We start from the raw sequence: 20,252 nt of genomic DNA, 5'->3' as shown, positions 1-20,252 counted from the left end.
CTTATCATCTTAGAGAAATTATATAGGTCATTTTGCTAATTTTAATAGCCAGTCTTTTTGCCGTTTTGAAGATGATCATCTTGGACTTTAAAACATACATTTTCTAAATTATTTGCACAGTAAATTCCCCATATATCTGAAAAATCCAAGTCCATTCAGCTGAACACGTATTTCTAGAGCTTCTGCTTTGTGCCAATCACTGTGCTAGATGTTTGAGATGGAGATAAATAAGATCTGATCCCTGCCTTCAAAGAACTTACTGTCTAATGGGGGAAACAGGCACACATACCTTTAAATTAAACATAGCAGTGTATTGATATTTGTACAAATGTATGAATGTATATACATATGCACTTCATATATCACACCTTCTTCCTGAGAGTTCTGATATTTATATGTACTTCTTGAAATTCCTGGAGTAGATAGGTATCAGATAAATAGAACCCAGCCTTCTCTGACATTCCTCATGAAACAAGGGTTTATGCCCACCACACTAGTGAGTTTTTGATCATTGCAGTTGCAAAATTACCTTTGTCTTTTGCAACTTTAGTGTCCCGATTCAGTCATACTGAAGATGTCTGGCAGACTACCTTCTTGTACAAATGTATAATGGAATCTCTTGATTCAAAGCAATGCTTCGGTGTCCATAATAGCTTTCTGGATATGTATGTGCCTCTGCCCGTTTGCTTAGAGACTGAAAGATCAAGTGCTCTGTGTTGGTAGGAGGACCTTCAGTGGCTGAGGAGGGAAGAAGCAGAAAGTCAGTTTGGCTAACATGACTTTTTCTTTATTTTCTTGATGATAAAAAGTTAAAAGGTGCCTTCGTTAAATGAAACAGCCTTATAATATATTTGAAACTTTCATTCCCCAAGACCAGTGCTTCTTAACTTTGATTCTGTGGAGGAAACTTAGGGAGCCTAGAACACACCCATCACCTGAAACTGCCTGCCATACTGTATGTGTTTGTGCACACAAGCATCTGTCTTATGGAAGGCATCTGTGTCTTTAATCAAGAGTGTCTGATTACTTGAATTCTTCTTACTTAAAAAGTTTAATCACGGAGTGAAGCAAGTTAAATGACCTCCACTGTGTCTTCTAGGGTTGGGGAGCAGAATATCACCGCCAGGATGTTACTAGCACCCCCTGCTGGATTGAGATCCACCTGCATGGCCCCCTCCAGTGGCTGGATAAAGTTCTTACTCAGATGGGTTCACCTCACAATCCTATTTCATCTGTGTCTTAAACAGCCTCAGGCTTCTGCCTCTTGAAAACTATTGAGCCTTGCATGTACTTGAAGGATGGATGAGTCAGACACGATCAAGAACTGACAAAGGAGCCTTGATAATACTTGACCTCTGTGACCAACTGTTGGATTCAGAAATTTAAAAAATAAAAAAAACAAAAACCTTGGTAACATACTGTCGATATCAAGAACCTGTTTAGTTTACATTGTAACATTCTATTGTAAAATCAACTAAAATGCATACTTTTAGCAGGACTTCGTGTATAGTTAAAGGAGAGATGGCCAAGCCAGGGACAAATTATCTATTTGGTCCTAAGAGAAATGGTCCTAAGAGATTCGTTTGTGTTTGGCACTTTAAGGTCATCGTTTGGCAGAAGTTTAGCATTAATAGTCTTTCTGAAGTGTGTTTTTATCAGGTTTAGAACCCATGTTGAGTCTTATTTTCATGGGTTTTCATAATGTTTTAAAACTATTTGTTTAGTAATGGGTTTTGTTTGTTTTTTAAGTAAAGTTTAATCTGATGATATACATAGTAATCTTTCTAAAATTGTACGCTGACCATACTGCTGTCAGAATAATATTAGGTATATGCTCTTTGCTAAATATATATGTACAGAATATTTGGAAGTTAAGAATGGATTAGACTAGTGGACTTAGTATTTGAGGGGGTGGGGGAGAGGGAAATGACAACTGCAAATGTAGAATATACTGTAAAAAGTCAGTTTGTGACTTTCAGGAAACAAACTGATGCCTGAATTTTGCTGTGTTTCAATTTTTTAGACATTTTATCCTTTTCTTTTTGGGGGGGGGGGCGCCTTCTATCCCATCCTCTCCAAAAAGCAGTTGTGCAGCTGGTGAATTCATGTAACTGTGAGAGCAAATGAGTAATTCCTGCTACTCTGAAATCGACTGCCTATATGTCTCAACACCAACCGTATGGAGTGCTTCAATTTAATAAGCAGTTTTTTATGGAGTTTACAGAAACTGGCTTTAATTTTCAAGTGAATTGTTCACCAACTGTTAAATATTTGGAGGATTTAAAGAACATCCCTGTTTAAATCCATTTCAAACTTTTAAGGATTTTTTTTGTACTGTGTTTGGTTTTATTTTTCTTCTGCTAATCTTTTATATTCACTTATGCTCTCGTACATTGAGTACTTTTATTCCAAAACTAGTGGGTTTTCTCTACTGGAAATTTTAAATAAACCTGTCATTATTGCTTACTTTGATTAAAAATTTGTCGTTTCCTTATTTCACTTGCTAGATTTTAGGATCAGTCAGATTTACTTCTGAATCTTCGGAGCGATTTCTCTCAAATAATTCTTTGCCAAACGTAACAAACTAAGTTACTAATACAGAGACAGGGAAACTGAATCATGAAGAGGGCAGCATCCCTATAAATCAGAAAAGGACGTGTGGAACTTTGGAAATTAAGAAAAAAGGAGCAAAATTTGGAATTTTAGACCTAACCGTATAAACTTGTTTATGTGAGGAATTGCAGCACCAACAGTTCTAGATGGACAACACTCTACAGCGTCTCAGCTTCACACAAAAATGCAAGTGTAACGTTGGCCCGGAAGGAGAGCTCAAAACTGCAGCCAGACGGTGTTCACTTGCCCATCCACCTCCTACGGGAATCCTCTGTCCTCTCTCCCATCCCCCACCCCAACCCCAGACAGTTTGCCCATGAAGGACACAGACTTGAGAAGACTTAGATTCTTCCCTTGGCCACATCGATGCCACCCCTTCTTCTTTTGATACGTCCTTCCCACAGTTGTTTACCATAGCCCCATTTCTGCCCCGAACTGTGACCAAATAGAAACTTCTGCTGCATCTTGCTGTCTCCAAAAACATTGTGCCAGTAGAGAAAGCCCTGGATAGAATACCTATATTAGTGCACACGTTTATGGGCATCTGCTGGGTCACTTAACTTCAGTGAACCTCTGGTCCCTCACTTGTAAAAAGGAGACACTGTTTCCTTATCACAAAGTTGAGGTGAAGCTCTTTTGGAAGAAAAAGGTGTGAAAATGCCCTGGAAACATTACTGCATGTGAGTACAGGAGTCACTGTTAAACCCTCCCCTGTGTGCTATTTTCCCATTTCCCTAAGTCATTCCTCTCACGGGTGATCAGGAGTGATGGTGGGGATTAGTGCGATACAATGAAGTTAGAGAAGATGAATAAATTAAAACTATTGAGCTTCAACAACGAAGTGTCGCTGAAAATTGTCCAACAATAAAGAGCCAGGGTCAGGATTTCTCACCCTCTTCCTAGCAGTTAGCTACTTTTTGCTTTCCCCCAGTTCCCATGGCTGCTTGCTGGTACAGTTATGCAAATTGTTAACTGGGTGTAGCACTCTAGTAGGCAGCTTGGAGATAGACTGGGTCAAACTCCAAAATAATCCAGAAGATTGAAACCTACTGGAAGGGGGGACCCTAGGAATTTGCGGCATGGTAAATGAGTCCTTCCTGCTCAAGTGCAATTATTTGTGTTTTTGGTAAAATCTTGATAGAGGTTATTGTCGTCATAGGAGACTATTGAGTCTCCTGGAAGTTTCGGATTAAGGGGGAAAAAAAAGAGCAACTGTTTGGATTACTTTAAATTCAACAAATTCAAACAAAAAGCAATGCGAGCTGTTTCATAGTAGACCTATTTCCTGCCACCAAGAAACCACGAACGGGGATGATTAGAAGTGGAGGGCCTAGAGCTCCTCACTCCCTCGTTTCCGACATCCAGTGAGTTCCTTAAGTTTCCTGCACCTGTTTAATCACCCATAAAATAGAAGCAACAAAGCCTATCTCATGGAGTTACCATGGAAATTAAGTCAATACACGCGAAGCACTTAGAACTTCTCAATAGATATTAATACGACCAATTCACACTGTCTGGGAAAGCAATCAGAAAAGATTTCAAATCAACAAACATTTGATGAAGACTACATACCTTTAAAATATGTAAGAAGCACGGTGGGGAATCCTGACTGACCTCAGGGAGTATGTAGTCTAGTGATAAGAGAAACCCAACGGAGGAAAGCTAGCAGTTTGAAGGCTTCCCACGCCAAGCACTGTGAAGCAGTTTCCACACAAGAACATAAGAGAGAATACTTTATCCTCAACTCCTGTCATTTTTCTTATAAATGAGGAAACTAGCCCAGAAGCTAAATAACTTGCCCAAAGTCACCTAGCTAGTTAGTCTGGGAATCAGAATTTCAATTCGGGTAGGACTTAAAAATTTAGAGTTAATTCCATTATATATGTTTCTGTTGTTAGTTTGCAGACATAAACAGTATAAAATAGGGCAGAAGGAAAAGCACAAAGGAAAGAAGATACAGTTCAGACTTCAGTGAGTAAAGAGATCCATAAAGGTTTTACAGAGGAAGTGGTATTTAAGGTTGAGCTTTGAAGGTTGGAAGCATTTTCATAATTGGAGAAACTTCTGGGCAAGAGAACAGTCTGAGTAGAAGTATACGTGACAGATAACCTGTTGCTTGGTCCACCCCGGCATCTGCCCACCAGTTTCTGAAGACATTCCTCCAACCTACAGGATTACTGTGGGATTTATCAAACAGTCCCTCTGGCCACTATTAGGTGGTCTCCGTAGGGACCTGTTCTGTAGGAATGCTGAGACTAGAAGAGTTTTTCTGTGTCTGGCTGAAGCTAAGGTAAACCTTGGGATTGTCCCTACCATCTCTTTGGCTCTATGGGCTGGGGATGAGAACATAAGAGAGTTTTAAGGGCATCCAGACTGTAGGGTGTAGGACTTACCAAGCGCTGCCACATTCCTGTTAATGGTTATCCTGCGACACCAGAATCTTTATGGCTAATCCGCTCTTTCGCTTCATGTAGTTTGAGTTTTTGTCAGCCTGCAAGAATACGTGGTTTAAGCAATACGGTATGAACATACTTGAATTTTTATTTATTTTTTTATTTTTAAAATTTTATTTTTATATTTTTTAATGTTTATTTTTGACAGAGAGAGAGAGAGAGAGAGAGACCAAGCGTGAGCAGGGGAGGGACAGAGGGAGGGAGACACAGAATCCGAAGCAGGCTCCAGGCTCTGAGCTCTCAGCACAGAGCCGGATGCGGGGCTCGAGCCCACAGACCACGAGATCATGACCTGGGCTGAAGTCGGACGCTCAACCAACTGGGCCACCCAGGCACCCTGAACATACTTGACTTTTTAAAAAATGCTTGCTTATTTATTTTGAGAAAGAGAGTGCAAGTAAGCAGGAGTGGGGGAGGAGCAGAGAGAGAGAGAGAGAGAGAGACAATCCCAAGCAGGCTCCACAGGACCATGAGATCATGACCTGAGCTGAAATCAAGAGTCAGACACAACCAACTGAGCTACCCAGGAGCCCCATACCTGACTTTTTTAAAGATACACCATTTCTATAGGTAATTTTCTTTTAACCAAACAATACTGGTTCGCTAAAGACTTTTAAAGTCTAAGAAAAACAAAAGGAAGAAACTGAAAATCACCTATACTAACCGTTGGTGATTAAATTACTTTATCCTTGAACCAGGTGGTTATGACAACCCGGCATAGAGATATTCGGCATGCTATAGGAAATTCAGGTCTAAAGGTTAGTCACTAGCATCAAGGTGATTGGCTCCATTTGTTAAGCAGTTATCGGCACCAACGCTGTGCCAACCATTGTGCTGAGTGATAAAAGCGAATAAATCCCCCGCCCTACCTGCGCAGCTTGCACTCTAATGAGAAAGGAAGATAAGTGACACAATAACATTGTGCTGTGACAGCAGAGGGCACAGAAGGGAACATAAACTGGACCAGAAGACTCAGGGAAGACTTCTCAGAGGGGACGGTGCTAAATGCCCGGCACATTACCATACCAGATTTAGATCTCATAACTCAGGCTTCACCCAACGCAGAAGACGAGCTGTTTGGTCTCAGTGTGCATTGATTTCTTTGCTACATACACATTTCTTATTTTTCTGGGAAAATTAGGATTGTAGGCAGTTTACTGGAAACTCTTTTTTTAAATTGAGTCTGTTGACTGTAATTTTAAAATCCGCACAATTCCTAAGTGGTTTTTAAGGCAGTGGTCCCCAAGGATGGTGCTGGAGGGAATTCTCAGGCCTACAGTTTCCAAGCACTGGAACTGAAAATCTCTTCACGGAAGATCTGGAAGCTCAATGCTAACAACTGAAAAGCCATAATACATTCTCACCGAGATGCAATTCGCAGTTTAAAAGGCAGGGTCCTGTTATATTTAAAAGCTCAGGAATGGCTTTAAGGAAGACTTTGTGAAAAGCTGACAATGTGTAAATTACCCCCTCCCCTGCCTTGATCTCAAAGACAAGTAAATCAAAGTAAGATAGCCTTGGAGTAAATTTTTAAAAGGTTAAAAAAAAATAAATTGAAATCAAGCTGCCCTTATTCCTTAAGACTAGATATTTTGTGAGAACATGAGAGAAAATTTTGTTTTTTCCTCTAGTCTTGGGTCAGATGGAGACGAAAGAATAAATTCACCTCCACCATATTTCCATTGCATGGATTTCCGTTGCATGGATTTCCATTGCATGGATGTATAGTTATGTTGCAGATGTGATAAAGAGTCTGGGCACATGAATTATTATAGACATTTTTTTTTAATGCTGACTCCGTCACCTTCCAGCTGTGTCATCTCAGCCAAGCGAATTAATGTATGAGCTTCAGTCTCATCATCTGTAAATGGAAGAATAATAGTCACACTCTCACAGGTTGTGTGATGCTGTGATGTGCACTAAATACTTGGCACAGAAGCAGGCACACAGTAAGCACTTAATAGTGGCTTGGGTACAATGGTGACGATGACCTAGAGGGCTTCATCAATACAGGCCTAATAAACTCTTTTTTTTTTTTTTTTTTTTTAATGTTTAATGTTGGGGCACCTGGGTAGCTCAGTCAGTTGAGGGTCTGACTTCGGCTCAGGTCATGATCTCGCAGTTAGTGGGTTTGAGCCCTGCCTTGGGCTCTGTGCTGACAGCTTGGAGCCTGGAGCCTACTTCGAATTCTGATTCTCCCTCTCTTTCTGCCCCTCCCTTGCTCATTCTCTCTCTCTCTCTCTCTCTCTCTCTCTCTCAAAAATAAATGTTAAAAAAAATTAAAAATAAATATAGAGAGACATAGCATAAGTGGGGAGGGTCAGAGAGAGAGGGAGACACAGAATCCAAAGCAAGCTCCAGGCTCCGAGCTGTCAGCACAGAGTCCAACATGGGGCTCAAACTCACAAACCGTGAGATCATGACCTGAGCCAAAGTCAGATGCTTAACCAACTGAGCCACCCATGTGCCCCAGGCCTGATGAATGAACTCTTATCTCTGGGATATCGTAGATGATTTGAAACCCAGTAAGAATTTTTTAAATCCCCACAACAATAATAAACATTAAAGAAAAAAAAAGCAGTGGCCAGTGTGTATAGCACAGCTAATGTTAATAAAACATAAATCTTGTCCATTTTCTCCTGCTGCTTCCAACAAGAATCCCACCTATAGATTCTTGACAGAAGATTCTTGATGTAACACTATTGCCAGTTTTATTCTATTTACTAAATAACTGCTTTCAGAGTACTTACAAATATTGATTTACATTACTCCTTAATCCACCCTTAATTTATAGACTAGCCACTTATTAGGATACGTCTTACCCTTGTGTCTTCCAATATTAAAATAATGTCTTTATTCCTGGTTCCATCCTAGGTTATTCTACCTTGAATATTTGCCAAACCCGGTCTCAAAATCGTAACTCCCGCCACCCGCCTTAGAGTGTCACTAATCCCAAAGGATTCGGGCTTCTCTAGAGTTCTGACCCAGAGTCTCCTCCATCTGCTGAGAGGCCACCCCACTGGAAATTTACATGCAGCGTATGCCTTCCCCACAACCTTAGCCATTCTTTTTCTGTGTCGTTCCAACATTCCAAATTCTTGTTTATCCCTGCGTAGGCAAGGATTTATTTTGGTAGTGTAATTCTGTCTCCTCTGGTCAGGACATGGAAGCCTCCTATTCTACTTCTGGAAGCGTATGATTCCTAACTGGGTGAACTGGCAGTCACTGTGCCCTGGGTGTCTGCCTAAATACACAGCAGATTCTACCAGTTACCAGTCATCGTATATTAATAACCCACTCGTGTCTAGTAAAATCCATTAACTCATGTTCCTACCAATTTTCCAGCTCCATCCCCTCACTTGACTAAGTATATTTAGAAATTTAAATTTGCATAGGTCCTTTTGAGAGGAAGGAGACAAGATAAACCCATTTAACCTTTATAGGATATGTAATTCTACTTAAGCATAAAGCATTAACTGTAACACCACTAAGACATGTCTCTAAAACTAATCCTCATGTGACAGTAAAGAGCCTTTTTTTTTTAATGTTTATTTTTGAGAGAGAGAGAGAGAGAGAATGAGTGGGAGAGGGGCAGGGAGAGAGGGAGACAGAATCCAAAGCAGGTTTCAGGCTCTGAGCTGTCAGCACAGAGCCTGACACGGGGCTCAAACTCATGAGCCATGAGATCATGATCTGAGCCAAAGTCAGATGCTTAACCAACTGAAACACCCAGGTGCCCCTATGTGACAGTAAAATGCTTTAAAATTTCAATGATTGAGACACCAATCCAAATGGGTTGTGACACTGATCAACCTTTATTTTTTTTTTAAGTTCATTTATTTATTTTGAGAGAGAAAGTTCAAGCAGGGGTGCAGCAGCGGAGTGGGGGGGTTGGGGCAGGAAGAGAGAGAATCTCAAGCACAGAGCCCAAATGGGGCTTGAACTCATGAACTTTGAGATCATGCCCCGAGCAGAAGTCAAGAGTTAGATGCTTAACTGACTGAGCCACCCAGGCGTCCTGATCTATCTTTAAAATGGATGGAGGGTTCCCATATATATTCCAGACTGGAGCTTCTGTCTTTTGGGAGACTGGAGCAAGAGGAAGTAAGGGAGAGAGAAAGGGTCCAAGTCAGAGACCTATATCCAGACTCTGGCCCTTGGTGATCTCTGGTGATCCTTGTGAAGTTCTCCAGTCCTTTGACCCTGGGTTTCTCTCTGTAAAATGGGAGTCACACCCTTCAGTGAATGTGTGAAGAAGAGGGACAAGTCTGCTTGTCATATCGGTATCTGAGTTGGTGCCCAATAAATAGGAGTTGCCATACTTATGTTTGGTTAGGCTGCCAGGGTGATTTATTTTTTAATCTATATGTGTCTATTTGAAAATTCACCTTCACTGCCTTCAAATTAGAAAACGATAAAGTTGCATGTTGTGAAAGTTATATCTTAATAAAGCTATAAAAAAGGAAGATTTTTAAAATTAAAAAAAAGGAATCCATCAAATTCCCTTAGAGAATATATAAGTGATTTTTAAGCTGAAAAACCTCACTGCCTATTCTGTAGGGGGCCAATAAATATTGATTAATAGACTTCATCTGTAGTTTTTCATGAGAAGGCAAGCCCAAGTTCTCCCTTATGTAGACTGCCCTTAATCCAAACATTAATTACTACTTTTGTATCACAAGACTGTTATGATAATCATACTCTATGCATTGGGAAATAATTTGAAATTCATGAAGAAGTACATCTCCATGCTTTGATAAATGAGTATAATTAGTTCCAAAATTTTTGTTCATAAGCCAAAACTGGTGTCATTAATCATTAAATATTCCCATTAAAATTAATGTAAAAACTTCAGTGTTGCTCTTAATGGAATAATTAATAGAGTAGAGGCCTCATTTAATGGTGTTGGAGGGCCCCAAGGCTCTGTCCTAGCTGTCCTTCTCCTCTTTATACACCTCCCTCCCAAGGTGACTTCTTCCACTCTCCAATCCCATGGCTTTGATTACCTTCTGTATACCATTGATTCACAGATGTGTCGCCAGCCGGGGCATCCCTTGGGAACTCAGACATCCAAGTGCCTGCTTGACATCTCCACATGGGTGTCATCTCAAACTTAACATGGCCAAAACTGAACTTGATCCCATGTCACACCCCCACATGCTCTTCCCCTTCTTGGTAAAGACCACCATCATTCACGCAGTTGCTAAAGCCACAAATCTTTTCTCATCCCACATCCATCCCATCCGTAGATCCCATTGCCTCTACCTTCAAAACACGTCTTTCTCCACTTCTTTCCATCCCTGCTCCTTCCTTCCTAGCCTGAGGCACCATCATCTCTTGCCTGGACCACAACCATCACTTTCTGGTTGGTCTCCTGGGTCACTAACCTTGCTCTTGCTACAATTGACTCTCCACATGGCACCAGGGAAAACCTTTAAAAATGCAAATCGGGGGCGCCTGGGTGGCTCAGTCGCTTAAGCATCAGACTTCGGCTCAGGTCATGATCTCACGGTCAGTGAGTTCGAGCCCCGTGTCGGGCTCTGTGCTGACAGCTCAGAGCCTGGAGCCCGTTTCAGATTCTGTGTCTCCCTCTCTCTCTGCCCCTCCCCTGTTCATGCTCTGTCTCTCTCTGTCTCAAAAATAAATAAAAGTTAAAAAAAATTAAAAAAATAAAATAAAAATGCAAATCAGTTTATGTCACTTCCTAGCACAAAAGCTTTCACTGAGTTCCCCAGGTGCTTAGCATCAATTCCAAACCCTCCTGTGGCTCATGAGGCACTGCCTCAGTGGTTCTCATTCCTAGGGGGTGATTAGAGTTTTATGGGATTATGATATCATAGTGATTGGGAGGGGGTGCTGCGACTGGCATTTAGTGGGCAGGGTGAGGAATGCTAGATGTCCTGCAGCTACAGGATGAGCTAGCTTTCTTTCTTTCTTTCTTTCTTTCTTTCTTTCTTCTTTCTTCTTTCTTTCTTTTTTAACTTATTTATGTATTTTAAGAGAGAGAGAATGAGCAGGGGAGGGAGAGAGAATCCCAAGCAGGCTCTGCACTGCCAGTATGGAGCCCGACACAAGGCTTAAACTCAGGAACCAGGAGATCAATGACCTGAACTGAAACCAAGAGTCCCACCCTTAACTGATTCAGCCCCCCAGGCGCCCCAGGATGAGCCTTCATTCTGCCTGTTGATCATTACCTGAGCCTGGATCCAGACTTGATATTACATATTAAGTACAAAATAGAAAAGGATGTGCTGTGTTTTGTTCCAAATTTTATCTAGAAATGTTCACCATTTCGGAAAATCCCCTCACTGCTGAAGGAGCCACTGACCATGTTTGAATCATTACTGCAACATCCCTTCACATGCATGTTGATTCTGCCTAAGTGGGCCGTTATCTGCTTACTTCTATCTTCCAGCGGAGTTGTGCCTAAACATTTACGTGTTGAAATACAAAGCACTTTATTATAAATTGCTTTTTAAAATTACTCCTTTAACAGGAATTAATGGTTGATTGATGATACCAGTTCGGACTTACGAGCAAAAATTTTGAACTAATGATACTCATCTGTTGAGAGATGACATGAGGGAACTTCTATACGAAGCAAAAATTATTTCCCAATGATAGACTATGGTTACCATGACAATCTTACAACAAAATAATAATCAATATGGGCCATGGAGGAGAGGTCTCACTCTTCTCACGGGAAAAATTGCAGATGAGGTCCATCAATTCATTGGCCACCTACAAACTAGGGGCAGGAATTCATGGTTTAATACCATTCTTATTGTTCCTAGGGAAATTTGATAGCTTTTGTAGTCTTAACATGTTTTTAAATTTTAAAACAGTGAAGGTGAAATTAACATAGAAAAGAATTTCCTTTTTGAGCCGCAGGAGGGGCACTACAATTCTTTTTTAAAGAGGCATTGGGTCTTAGGTTTGAGATTCGGTCGGTGTCCCATGCTCTCTGGTTCTGGCTTACCTCTCCTGTCTGACCTCCTCCCACCCCAATCCAAATTCTCAGACACACCAAGTTCTTACCCGTCTGAGCACCTCTGCACCAGCCACTAATTCTCCCTCCCTCCAGTGCTCCTCTCCCTGCTGTTTGCACAATGGCTCCTGCTTGGGTATTACCTCCTTGGATCCTTGCTGGCCCGAGGCACTCTCCATCACATCACCAGAGATCACCACCTGATCGGGGACCTTCTCTGTATTACACAACAGAACATTGAACATTACCTGAGAATATGGTAGGGGCCTAGAAAATGTTTGTAGAATTAAAGCATGAGTAGAGGGAGGCAAGGTAAAGCATCTTGGTGGTAACATATGAATAGCACTCATAATTCTGAACATATAAAACTGTAAATGCTTGCATTCTAAAAGAAAATGTTAAGACATTTGAACCAATATGGTGGCATTGCCGGCACCCATGCTCACCGTTTCAAAGACTGCAAATTAGTACCAACTGCAAGTACATTCACAATAGATTTGTGAGCTCTTTCTAGTTAGGTGTGGTATTTCTCAGTTAAAATATATCTGTGGTCACATATGCAGGGTATAAGAGCCCATATAAGTGATTTCTTGTTCAAACTGAGGTTAAAAACAAAATCATGATGGAGGAACATGGGGTCAAACATCTCCCAGCAAACCTTGATGACCAATTGAGCAAGGAGAAATGTTTACCAAAAACTGGCATATAAGCATGGGGCTTAGGCGAATAAAACTCTCATCAGGAAAGCATCCAAAGAGAGATGTGTGTAAAGAGCGTTAACTAACCTGCCTCAGGTTCTCCCATCTTTAACCCATCCACTACATGTGCTTGCTAAAATTCCAGGGTTATCACTCTACTCTGATGAAAATCCTCTGGTAAGTTTTATCACCATATATGGCATGTATAATAATGAGATCAGAGAAGTGCCACCTACTTGCAGAGCATAGTCTGACTGCTCCCACCTGCTAGCCTGTCCCCTCGCAGGACCTAAGCTCTAGTCACTCTGGAAAATTTGTTGTCCTCACCCATGACAACCACTGTCCTGGGCAGTGGTGGAACCCCATCCCCCCTCCGCCATTATGCTACCATAGCACCCTCAGCTTATTCCCATTTAAAGTGATGCATGTTCCTAGTGCAATTTTCTCTTCCTATTCTTCCACTGGACTAGCTGCTGTTTGAATGCAGGACTGTATCTCACTTATCTTAGTCTCTCCCGCACTACCCGAGGCTCGGAGCATGATAGACACTCAGTGTATCTATCTGAAAAAAAAAACAATGAATTTACCTAAAGATTTAATGATCTTTTGGTGGAATAAGCTGATAATGATCTGATATTTCAGAGACTGCTATTCTAAATATGATTTTTATCTTTTCACAGTTGAACGTGATTTGTTCTTTCCATAGGGAAGTCTCACCCTGAATCTGAATGTGAGATCTGAGCTTCCTTTCCTTGGGATTCTTATATTCTACCTCTTCAGAATAGTGTTCAGTAGCAACACAGGGGATTCAGGAAGGCAGGTGAATATTTACAGATGTGAAATTCAATAATCTTTCATCAAGGGCATTTGTTGACTGTAAGACTACAATAGGGGTTCTAAGAGTGGAAGATGTGGCCCAGCTTGGTGAATAACTAAGGGGAGGCAGCCCAGCAGCCTCAAGAAGGAGAGAGCTTGAAGAACCAGGGAGAACATATAGCCCACATGCCCTCATACATCCATGTGCATGGGGCGGGGGGATGGAGAGGTTGGGGGTGCGATGAGCCCCTAAAACTGCATGTAAAATGTTTTGTGTATGTAGCGAGGTATATTTTCCCTGTGGGTGGATGGGCCCACCCCATTCTCAAAACCATCTGTGACCAATGAAAGGTTAAGATCTAGCCCAATATTGGGGTGTCTGGCTGGCTCAGTTGGTAGAGCATATGACTCTTGATCTTGGGGTCATGGGGGGGCATAGAGAGCTCACTTAAAAACAAAACTACAGTAAGATAAAATATAAAATAGAATAAAAATAAAATAAAATAAAATAAAATAAAATAAAATAAATGTAGCCCAATATGAACTTTCCTCCCTCAATAAAGAAAACTCTGGCCTGGGAGGTTGGGTGAGTTGTCCAAGGCTGCGTGGCACCTTAGTGTCCTAGCTGTGCCTGGAACCCAGTCTCCACTGCTTGTTTCCACTGCTTGCCCATGCAAGTTTCCATTGCTTGCCCATGTTGCCTTCCCATCAGAGAGGGCTGATGCTTCCGGCAGTTTTCTTAGAAAGGCTTCTTAAACTGATGGCAGTATCCCAGTTGTCCTAAATTGAATGCAATATCAGTGGGTACCACTTTAAAACTAGGGCTAAGGCATATACTTACTGCACTTGATCTCTGTTTTACACCAGATTGTGTAACTACTACGACTGAGCGCTATTTGATACTTTCATTTGTCCCCCGCAACACACACCCTTTGGAGATACTTTTAAATTTTGTTCAAATTGGTACTGCAGGTCAGAATGCAAATTCTATAATAAAATTACTGAGCTGTGTTGGAGCTCCTGAAATTGCAGTTTCATAGGCTCTTAGTTTCTAAAATTGTGATGCCTTGCTTTATTTATACATGGGCCAAGTTATTTAAATATTTTACAGGGACAATGTTTTGTTACTTCGCGTTCCCTATAGGGAATGACAACTAGAAGTTCCCTTGAAAATTATGGTTTCAACTCCATTTTTGTGCTTTTAGAAGAGAAGCATTACAGGACTTTGGTTTGGAATGGTAAAAAAATTTTAAAAAAAGGTTATTTATTTTTTTCTCATGGAAAATTCTTTAGAATTACTGCCTTGGGGCACCTGTGGCTCAGTCAGTTAAGTGTCCTCACGGTTCGTGGGCGGGCTCGAGCCCCGTGTCGGGCTCTACGCTGATAGCTCGAAGCCTGGAACCTGCTTTGGATTCTGTGTCTCCCTGTCCTTAACCTTGCTTGCTTAACCTGTCTCTCTGTCCTTAACCTTGCTTGCACTCTGTCTCTCTCCTTCTCTCTCTAAAAAATAAATAAACATTAAAAATTTTTTTTAAAAGTATTATTGCCTTGATGCAATGGCTGTGGAGAGTGACAAGAACAGTCTATTATGGTGTATCCATTTTCCCGGCTTTTAAATACTGAAGAACAGGAGGTCCTTCCCAGGTTGCACGACTGCCTGTGGTGATTATCCTTGAGGCTTGGAACTACTGCTGAAAAAGTCTCATTCAGAGTTGCTTACCGGGGGAGGGAGGGAGAAAAAGCTTCCAAATGCAGAACAGCTCAATGAGGTGCATCTAGCATGAGTCAGCTGGGGGGCGAGTGGTATGTAGGGGGTAACCTGTCCTCCCTCTGTTGTAGTTCCTAAAAAAGGCTAGACACTATGCAGGAAGAAACGCAAGAAGGGAAATGATAGGAACATTCTGTGAATGTGGAGAAGCCAAGTATTAGAATTATGTGCATAGGATGCGCATTGCAGATGCTGAACAGAACCGAAGGGTGGCCAGGAGGACACATGAAAGCCCAGGTCCCGGGGCCAAGTGGCACAAGGCAGGAGAGAAAGAAGAGTTCAGAGCAAACGGCACAAAGAGAAAGCTAATAGGAAAAGCCAGCTGTCCGTGGTCTGCTCTCGCCCCCACATCCCCCACATGCCACCTGGCATGCCCACCCCTCTCCCCCACCTGCAAAGATCCCGAGTACCCGCTTGCTGTCCTGCTCGCCCCAAGCCTCTCTTGGAGGCTTTTTTCTCTGGCTTCTAATCATTCATTCATGTATGCAAGCATTTATTCAGCAAATGTTTATTGAGAGTGGCTTCTGGTAAGAGTCAAGATTTCATCTAGCCTTGGAGCACAGCTGCCAGGAAATTGCGACGAGGAAGTAAAAAAACCTGGGACAGTTCCAACACAAGCCTTAATCACCTGCAGCGTGTGGTGACACTCTAATAGAATTGGGGTCACTGGCAGAACAGTCTCCTCCCTCCGGGTTCCTTCACATAGTGGCCAAGCCGCTGTTTGATGGGAGCTGACTACATGTGAGTGGCCAAAAGGCAGATGGCCTGAGAAGCCAGGCAAGTTGGAGAAATGCCCTGTGCTATTGATTAGGGGTCAGATGTTATTACCACATGATACTTGACTTGTCCTCTAGCATTCTTCCCCAGTCGCCAGGCCAGCTGTGTGCGCGGTGCTGAATGTTGACCCCCAAACACAAATCTCGGGAGGCCTTACTGAGGCCGTAGGCAGGAGGAGGCTGGATAGTAATCTTGAATTTCTGTTGTAAATACAACTACTACAGTGCCCTCTGTCCAACTTGCATCTTTTACGAGCTCATGCAGCCTTTCGTTTTTGTTTGAGATTTTGTTTACAAATATGATTGGTTAAATTTTTCATAAAGGTGACGTTCCTGTGATTAATTAACAAATAGTACAGAAGACTTCTTGCAAAACAACAATCCCCTCTGCTCTCCCCTTTCTCGGTTGGGCTGCCCTGAGGCACCCATTGTCATCTGCTATTGTTTTTCTTTTGGTTGCCATCTCTGCAGCTCTAAATAATAAGCTTCTACTTCTATTTCTTGATTTATCGATTCTAGACCTCTTTTATTGATTCCGCCCTGTGATAGATGACGTAGCTAGCTTCTACGGCTCCCACATCCTCTTCCTGCCCCCGCCCAGGGTAGCAATTTCATGATTCTTGTTTCCTTCATTTTGCCCTCAGCTTCTCCTCCTGGCCTTGTAACCAGAACCTCTATTTGTACAATGTCAAGGTTGATGGCGTTTACACTGTGTTCCTTAAACAGAGTCAAGTCTGCTGTGATTTGCACACAGGTTGATTCTAAATGTTCCAAACCAATAAACAGCATTAACGTTATCATAACTGCATAGAAAGTATCCATCCAGAGCCAAGTGACTCTGTGGTTCTAACATCACAAAAACCTCATCCCTTGGAGGGAAATGTTTCTAGAGTCAACTTCAAATGGGTTCTCCTTTTGTGTAATCAAAATAACATTTGATTTTAGCGTACTTTTTATTTGGACCATAAATTTCTTTTTTTTTTTTAATGTTTATTTATTTTTGAGAGAGAGAAAGAGACAGAACATGAGTGGGGATGGGAGAGAGATAGAGGCACACAATCAGAAGCAGGCTCCAGGCTCTGAGATGTCAGCACAGAGCCCGACGCGGGGCTCGAACTCACAGACCGTGAGATCATGACCTGAGCTGAAGTCGGACGCTTAACAGACTGAGCCACCCAGGCGCCCCTCAAGACCTATTGTTTCTTGATTGTTTCTCTTCACTAGGATCCTATTCTTATTTTATGGATATGCTTTTATTTTAAGAACATGTATCTTTTTTCATGTAGATTATCTCAAAGTGAATCTGAAATACCTTTTATTTTCCAAAATATCTTTTTTTTTTCTGAAAAAATTTTAAATATCTTGTTTAATGTTTTCCTGCTATAGATTTTTCTGGGTTTTCATTGTTGTTGCTGTGGATTTTTAATCTTGGGCTCTCTACATCATGGTGCTTGCTTTTCTCCAATGAATGTTGACCTCTTATTCTCCATTCATCCTGACGAAAAAGGCAATAAAAAGGCCAATTAGAAGCCTAACACCCTCTGAGTGTTAGCAATGGGCTTGTTGCTCAGCAGGTATCCTTCATAGCTGTATGTTAGCAGCATCCTAAATGCCAAAATTAGCAGGGTTTTATTCTGGAGTCCAAGACCATAGTGGCTACCCCAGTTCTTCCCAGAGAGTTTGCTGGGGGAACAATCTTCCAATTTCTTTGTCTTAGAGTAATGGCCAGGCTGAAGCAGTTCTGCAAGCAAAAGTTGGAGAGGGAGATGACAGAACTCTTCTAAATATTAGTCCTTCTGTTCTCTACCTCACTTCTCTTCCTTGTGCTGTGATGTCTGTCATTGCCAGTCCCTTCCCATAGCTACAGCTCTCTCACCTTTTATGTTCTAGGCAGCTGTTGCTTCCTCTCAGCCTCATGGTCACCGTCTTCATCCTCTCCCACAAATTCCAGAAATGGGTTGAGCTCTCTTAGCTGCTGATGGATCCCTTGCATTTGTTTTTTTATTGCTGAGATTTTATTTTTAATTCTAGGTTACTTTATGACAATATTAATGGTATCTGAAGGGAGAGTGGAGCTCCATGTGTGTGCTTTGGTCTGACATCTTGAATAAGGTCTCCTGTGGAATTCTCACACATCAAAAAGTGGGCCAGAATGTGGTCAAAGGAAAATCCACAAAAGCATAACTTGAGGCAAATGGGCTTGATTGTGCCTTGAAGGACAGGAAATATAACCACAGACAAAATAACATGAGGTTCCTATACATATGAAATATGAAGAACAGTTTTGGGGCACCTGGGTGGCTCAGTCAGTTGAGCGTCTGGGTCTTGATTTTACTTCAGGTCATGATCTCACGGTTCATGAGACTGAGCCCTGCACTGGGCTCTGCGCTGACAGCGTAGAGCCTGCTTGGAATTCTCTCTCCCTTTCTCTCTGCCTCTCTCTCAAAATAAATGGATTAACTTAAAATAAAAGAACAGTTTTAAGTGGCCCATGAATGACAAGGGAGTTAGAAGCACCCCTAGTGTTGACATGCATCATGATCATGGTTTGTTTTATGTGTTATCTTGACTGGACTAAAGGATGCCCAGAGAGCTGGTAAAACATTATTTCAGGGTGTGTCTGTGAGGATGTTTCCAGAAGAGGTTATCGTTTGAATCCATAGACTAAGTAAAGAAGATCATCCTCACCAATGTGGGTGGGCACCATCCAATGTGTTGAGGACCTAAATACAACAACAACAACAACAACAACAACAACAACAACAAAAGGATGAATTTGTTTGTTTTGCCTGAGGTAGGACCTCCATTTTCTCCTGCCTGACACTGGTGCTCCTGGTTCTCAGGCCTTTGGATTTGGACCAAATCATATCCCTGGCTTTCCTGGTTCTTCATCTCACATCTCTCTTCTCGACCTCCACAATGTCACCCAATTCCTATAATAAATTATATACATATAGGTAGATATATAATTGTGTGTGTGTGTGTGTGTGTGTATGCATATGTACACTAACTCCCCATTTTTTTCAGTCATTAGCACCAATGATCACCATTCACTCAATAAATAGTTAATTAAACATCTGGGTTTTTTTTTTTTAACACTTATTTATTTATTTTTGAGAGACAGAGTGCAAGCAGGGGAGGGGCAGGGAGAGACAGAGACACAGAATCTGAAGCAGGCTCCAGGCTCTGAGCTGTCAGCACAGAGCCCAACGCAGGGCTCAAACCCACAGACGGTGAGATCATGGCCTGAGCCAAAGTCGGACGCTTAACCGACTGAGCCATCCAGGTGCCCCTTAACTAAGCATCTGTTTAGTGCCAGACGCTGTGCTAGATGCTTGGGATATGACAGTGAGCAAAAATAGATGTATTTCCTACCCTCACAGAGTTAACAGTCTTGTGATCACACAAGTAAACGTAAGATTATGCCTGGAGTTAGTGCTTTGAATGAGCGGGACATTAGTCTATGAGAGTGAATGGGGGCTTTGACAAGTCTGAGGGATAGGTGAAGGTTTCTGTGAGGAATTGATTTATGAGTAGCATAACTTTCAATAAATGCCAGTGTATAGTTTATAAACATGTATGTATATTATTACATGTGTAGATTTCATCAAGTACACACCAGGTGAGAAATGATACAGTAGGAGTGAAAAGTATTTGGCCTAAGTATCAGGAGACCTGGGAGTCCTGGAGTCTTTGAGGATCAGCTTTGCCAACAGATGGCTCTCTGGCCTTGGATGGCTGGACCTCACTTCCCAGGGTGGGAGTTCCTTTATCAGTAAAATAAAGGGGTTGGATGGAAAGATCTGTTAGGTCATTTTCAGATCTAAAAGTCTCTCAAAATATATACATTTCATTAAGAGTTTTGTCTCCCTTGAGTGTCTTGACTTAACAAATAATTCTGCTCAGGTCATCTACATATACTTTCCAATTCTAAGGATCATTGGTTCAAGAAATATCTTTTGAGTACTTATTATCTAATTGTGTGTGTGTGTGTGTGTGTGTGTGTGTGTGTGCGTGTGTGTGTGTAGAGAAAAGACAAGAGAAAAACTAAGCACAGGCAAGTAAGATGAGTCATTTTAAGTGAAAATAGAAATATATTTCTATGTCAGCAAATATATATTTTCTTTCTTAGAGGCATGT

The 20,252-nt window shown here is 41.7% G+C and overlaps 1 protein-coding gene across 1 annotated transcript in view; it reads left to right on the top strand.

The window, feature by feature from the left end:
* Positions 1-2,479, top strand: part of SMAD1 (SMAD family member 1) — an 80,571-nt gene extending 78,092 nt beyond the window's left edge. The window contains exon 7 of the mRNA XM_040473075.1: positions 1,100-2,479. Within this exon, the coding sequence (XP_040329009.1) occupies positions 1,100-1,243 (144 nt within the window). The 3' untranslated portion in view covers positions 1,244-2,479. The remainder of the gene's footprint in view (positions 1-1,099) is intronic.
* The last annotated feature ends 17,773 nt before the right edge of the window (positions 2,480-20,252 follow it).

Source organism: Herpailurus yagouaroundi, unplaced genomic scaffold (assembly GCF_014898765.1).
Source record: "Herpailurus yagouaroundi ecotype Mexico unplaced genomic scaffold, PumYag 28, whole genome shotgun sequence".
Taxonomy (NCBI): domain Eukaryota; kingdom Metazoa; phylum Chordata; class Mammalia; order Carnivora; family Felidae; genus Herpailurus; species Herpailurus yagouaroundi.
The sequence above is the reverse complement of the archived record's forward strand: the minus strand, read 5'-3'. Positions and strand labels throughout refer to the sequence as shown.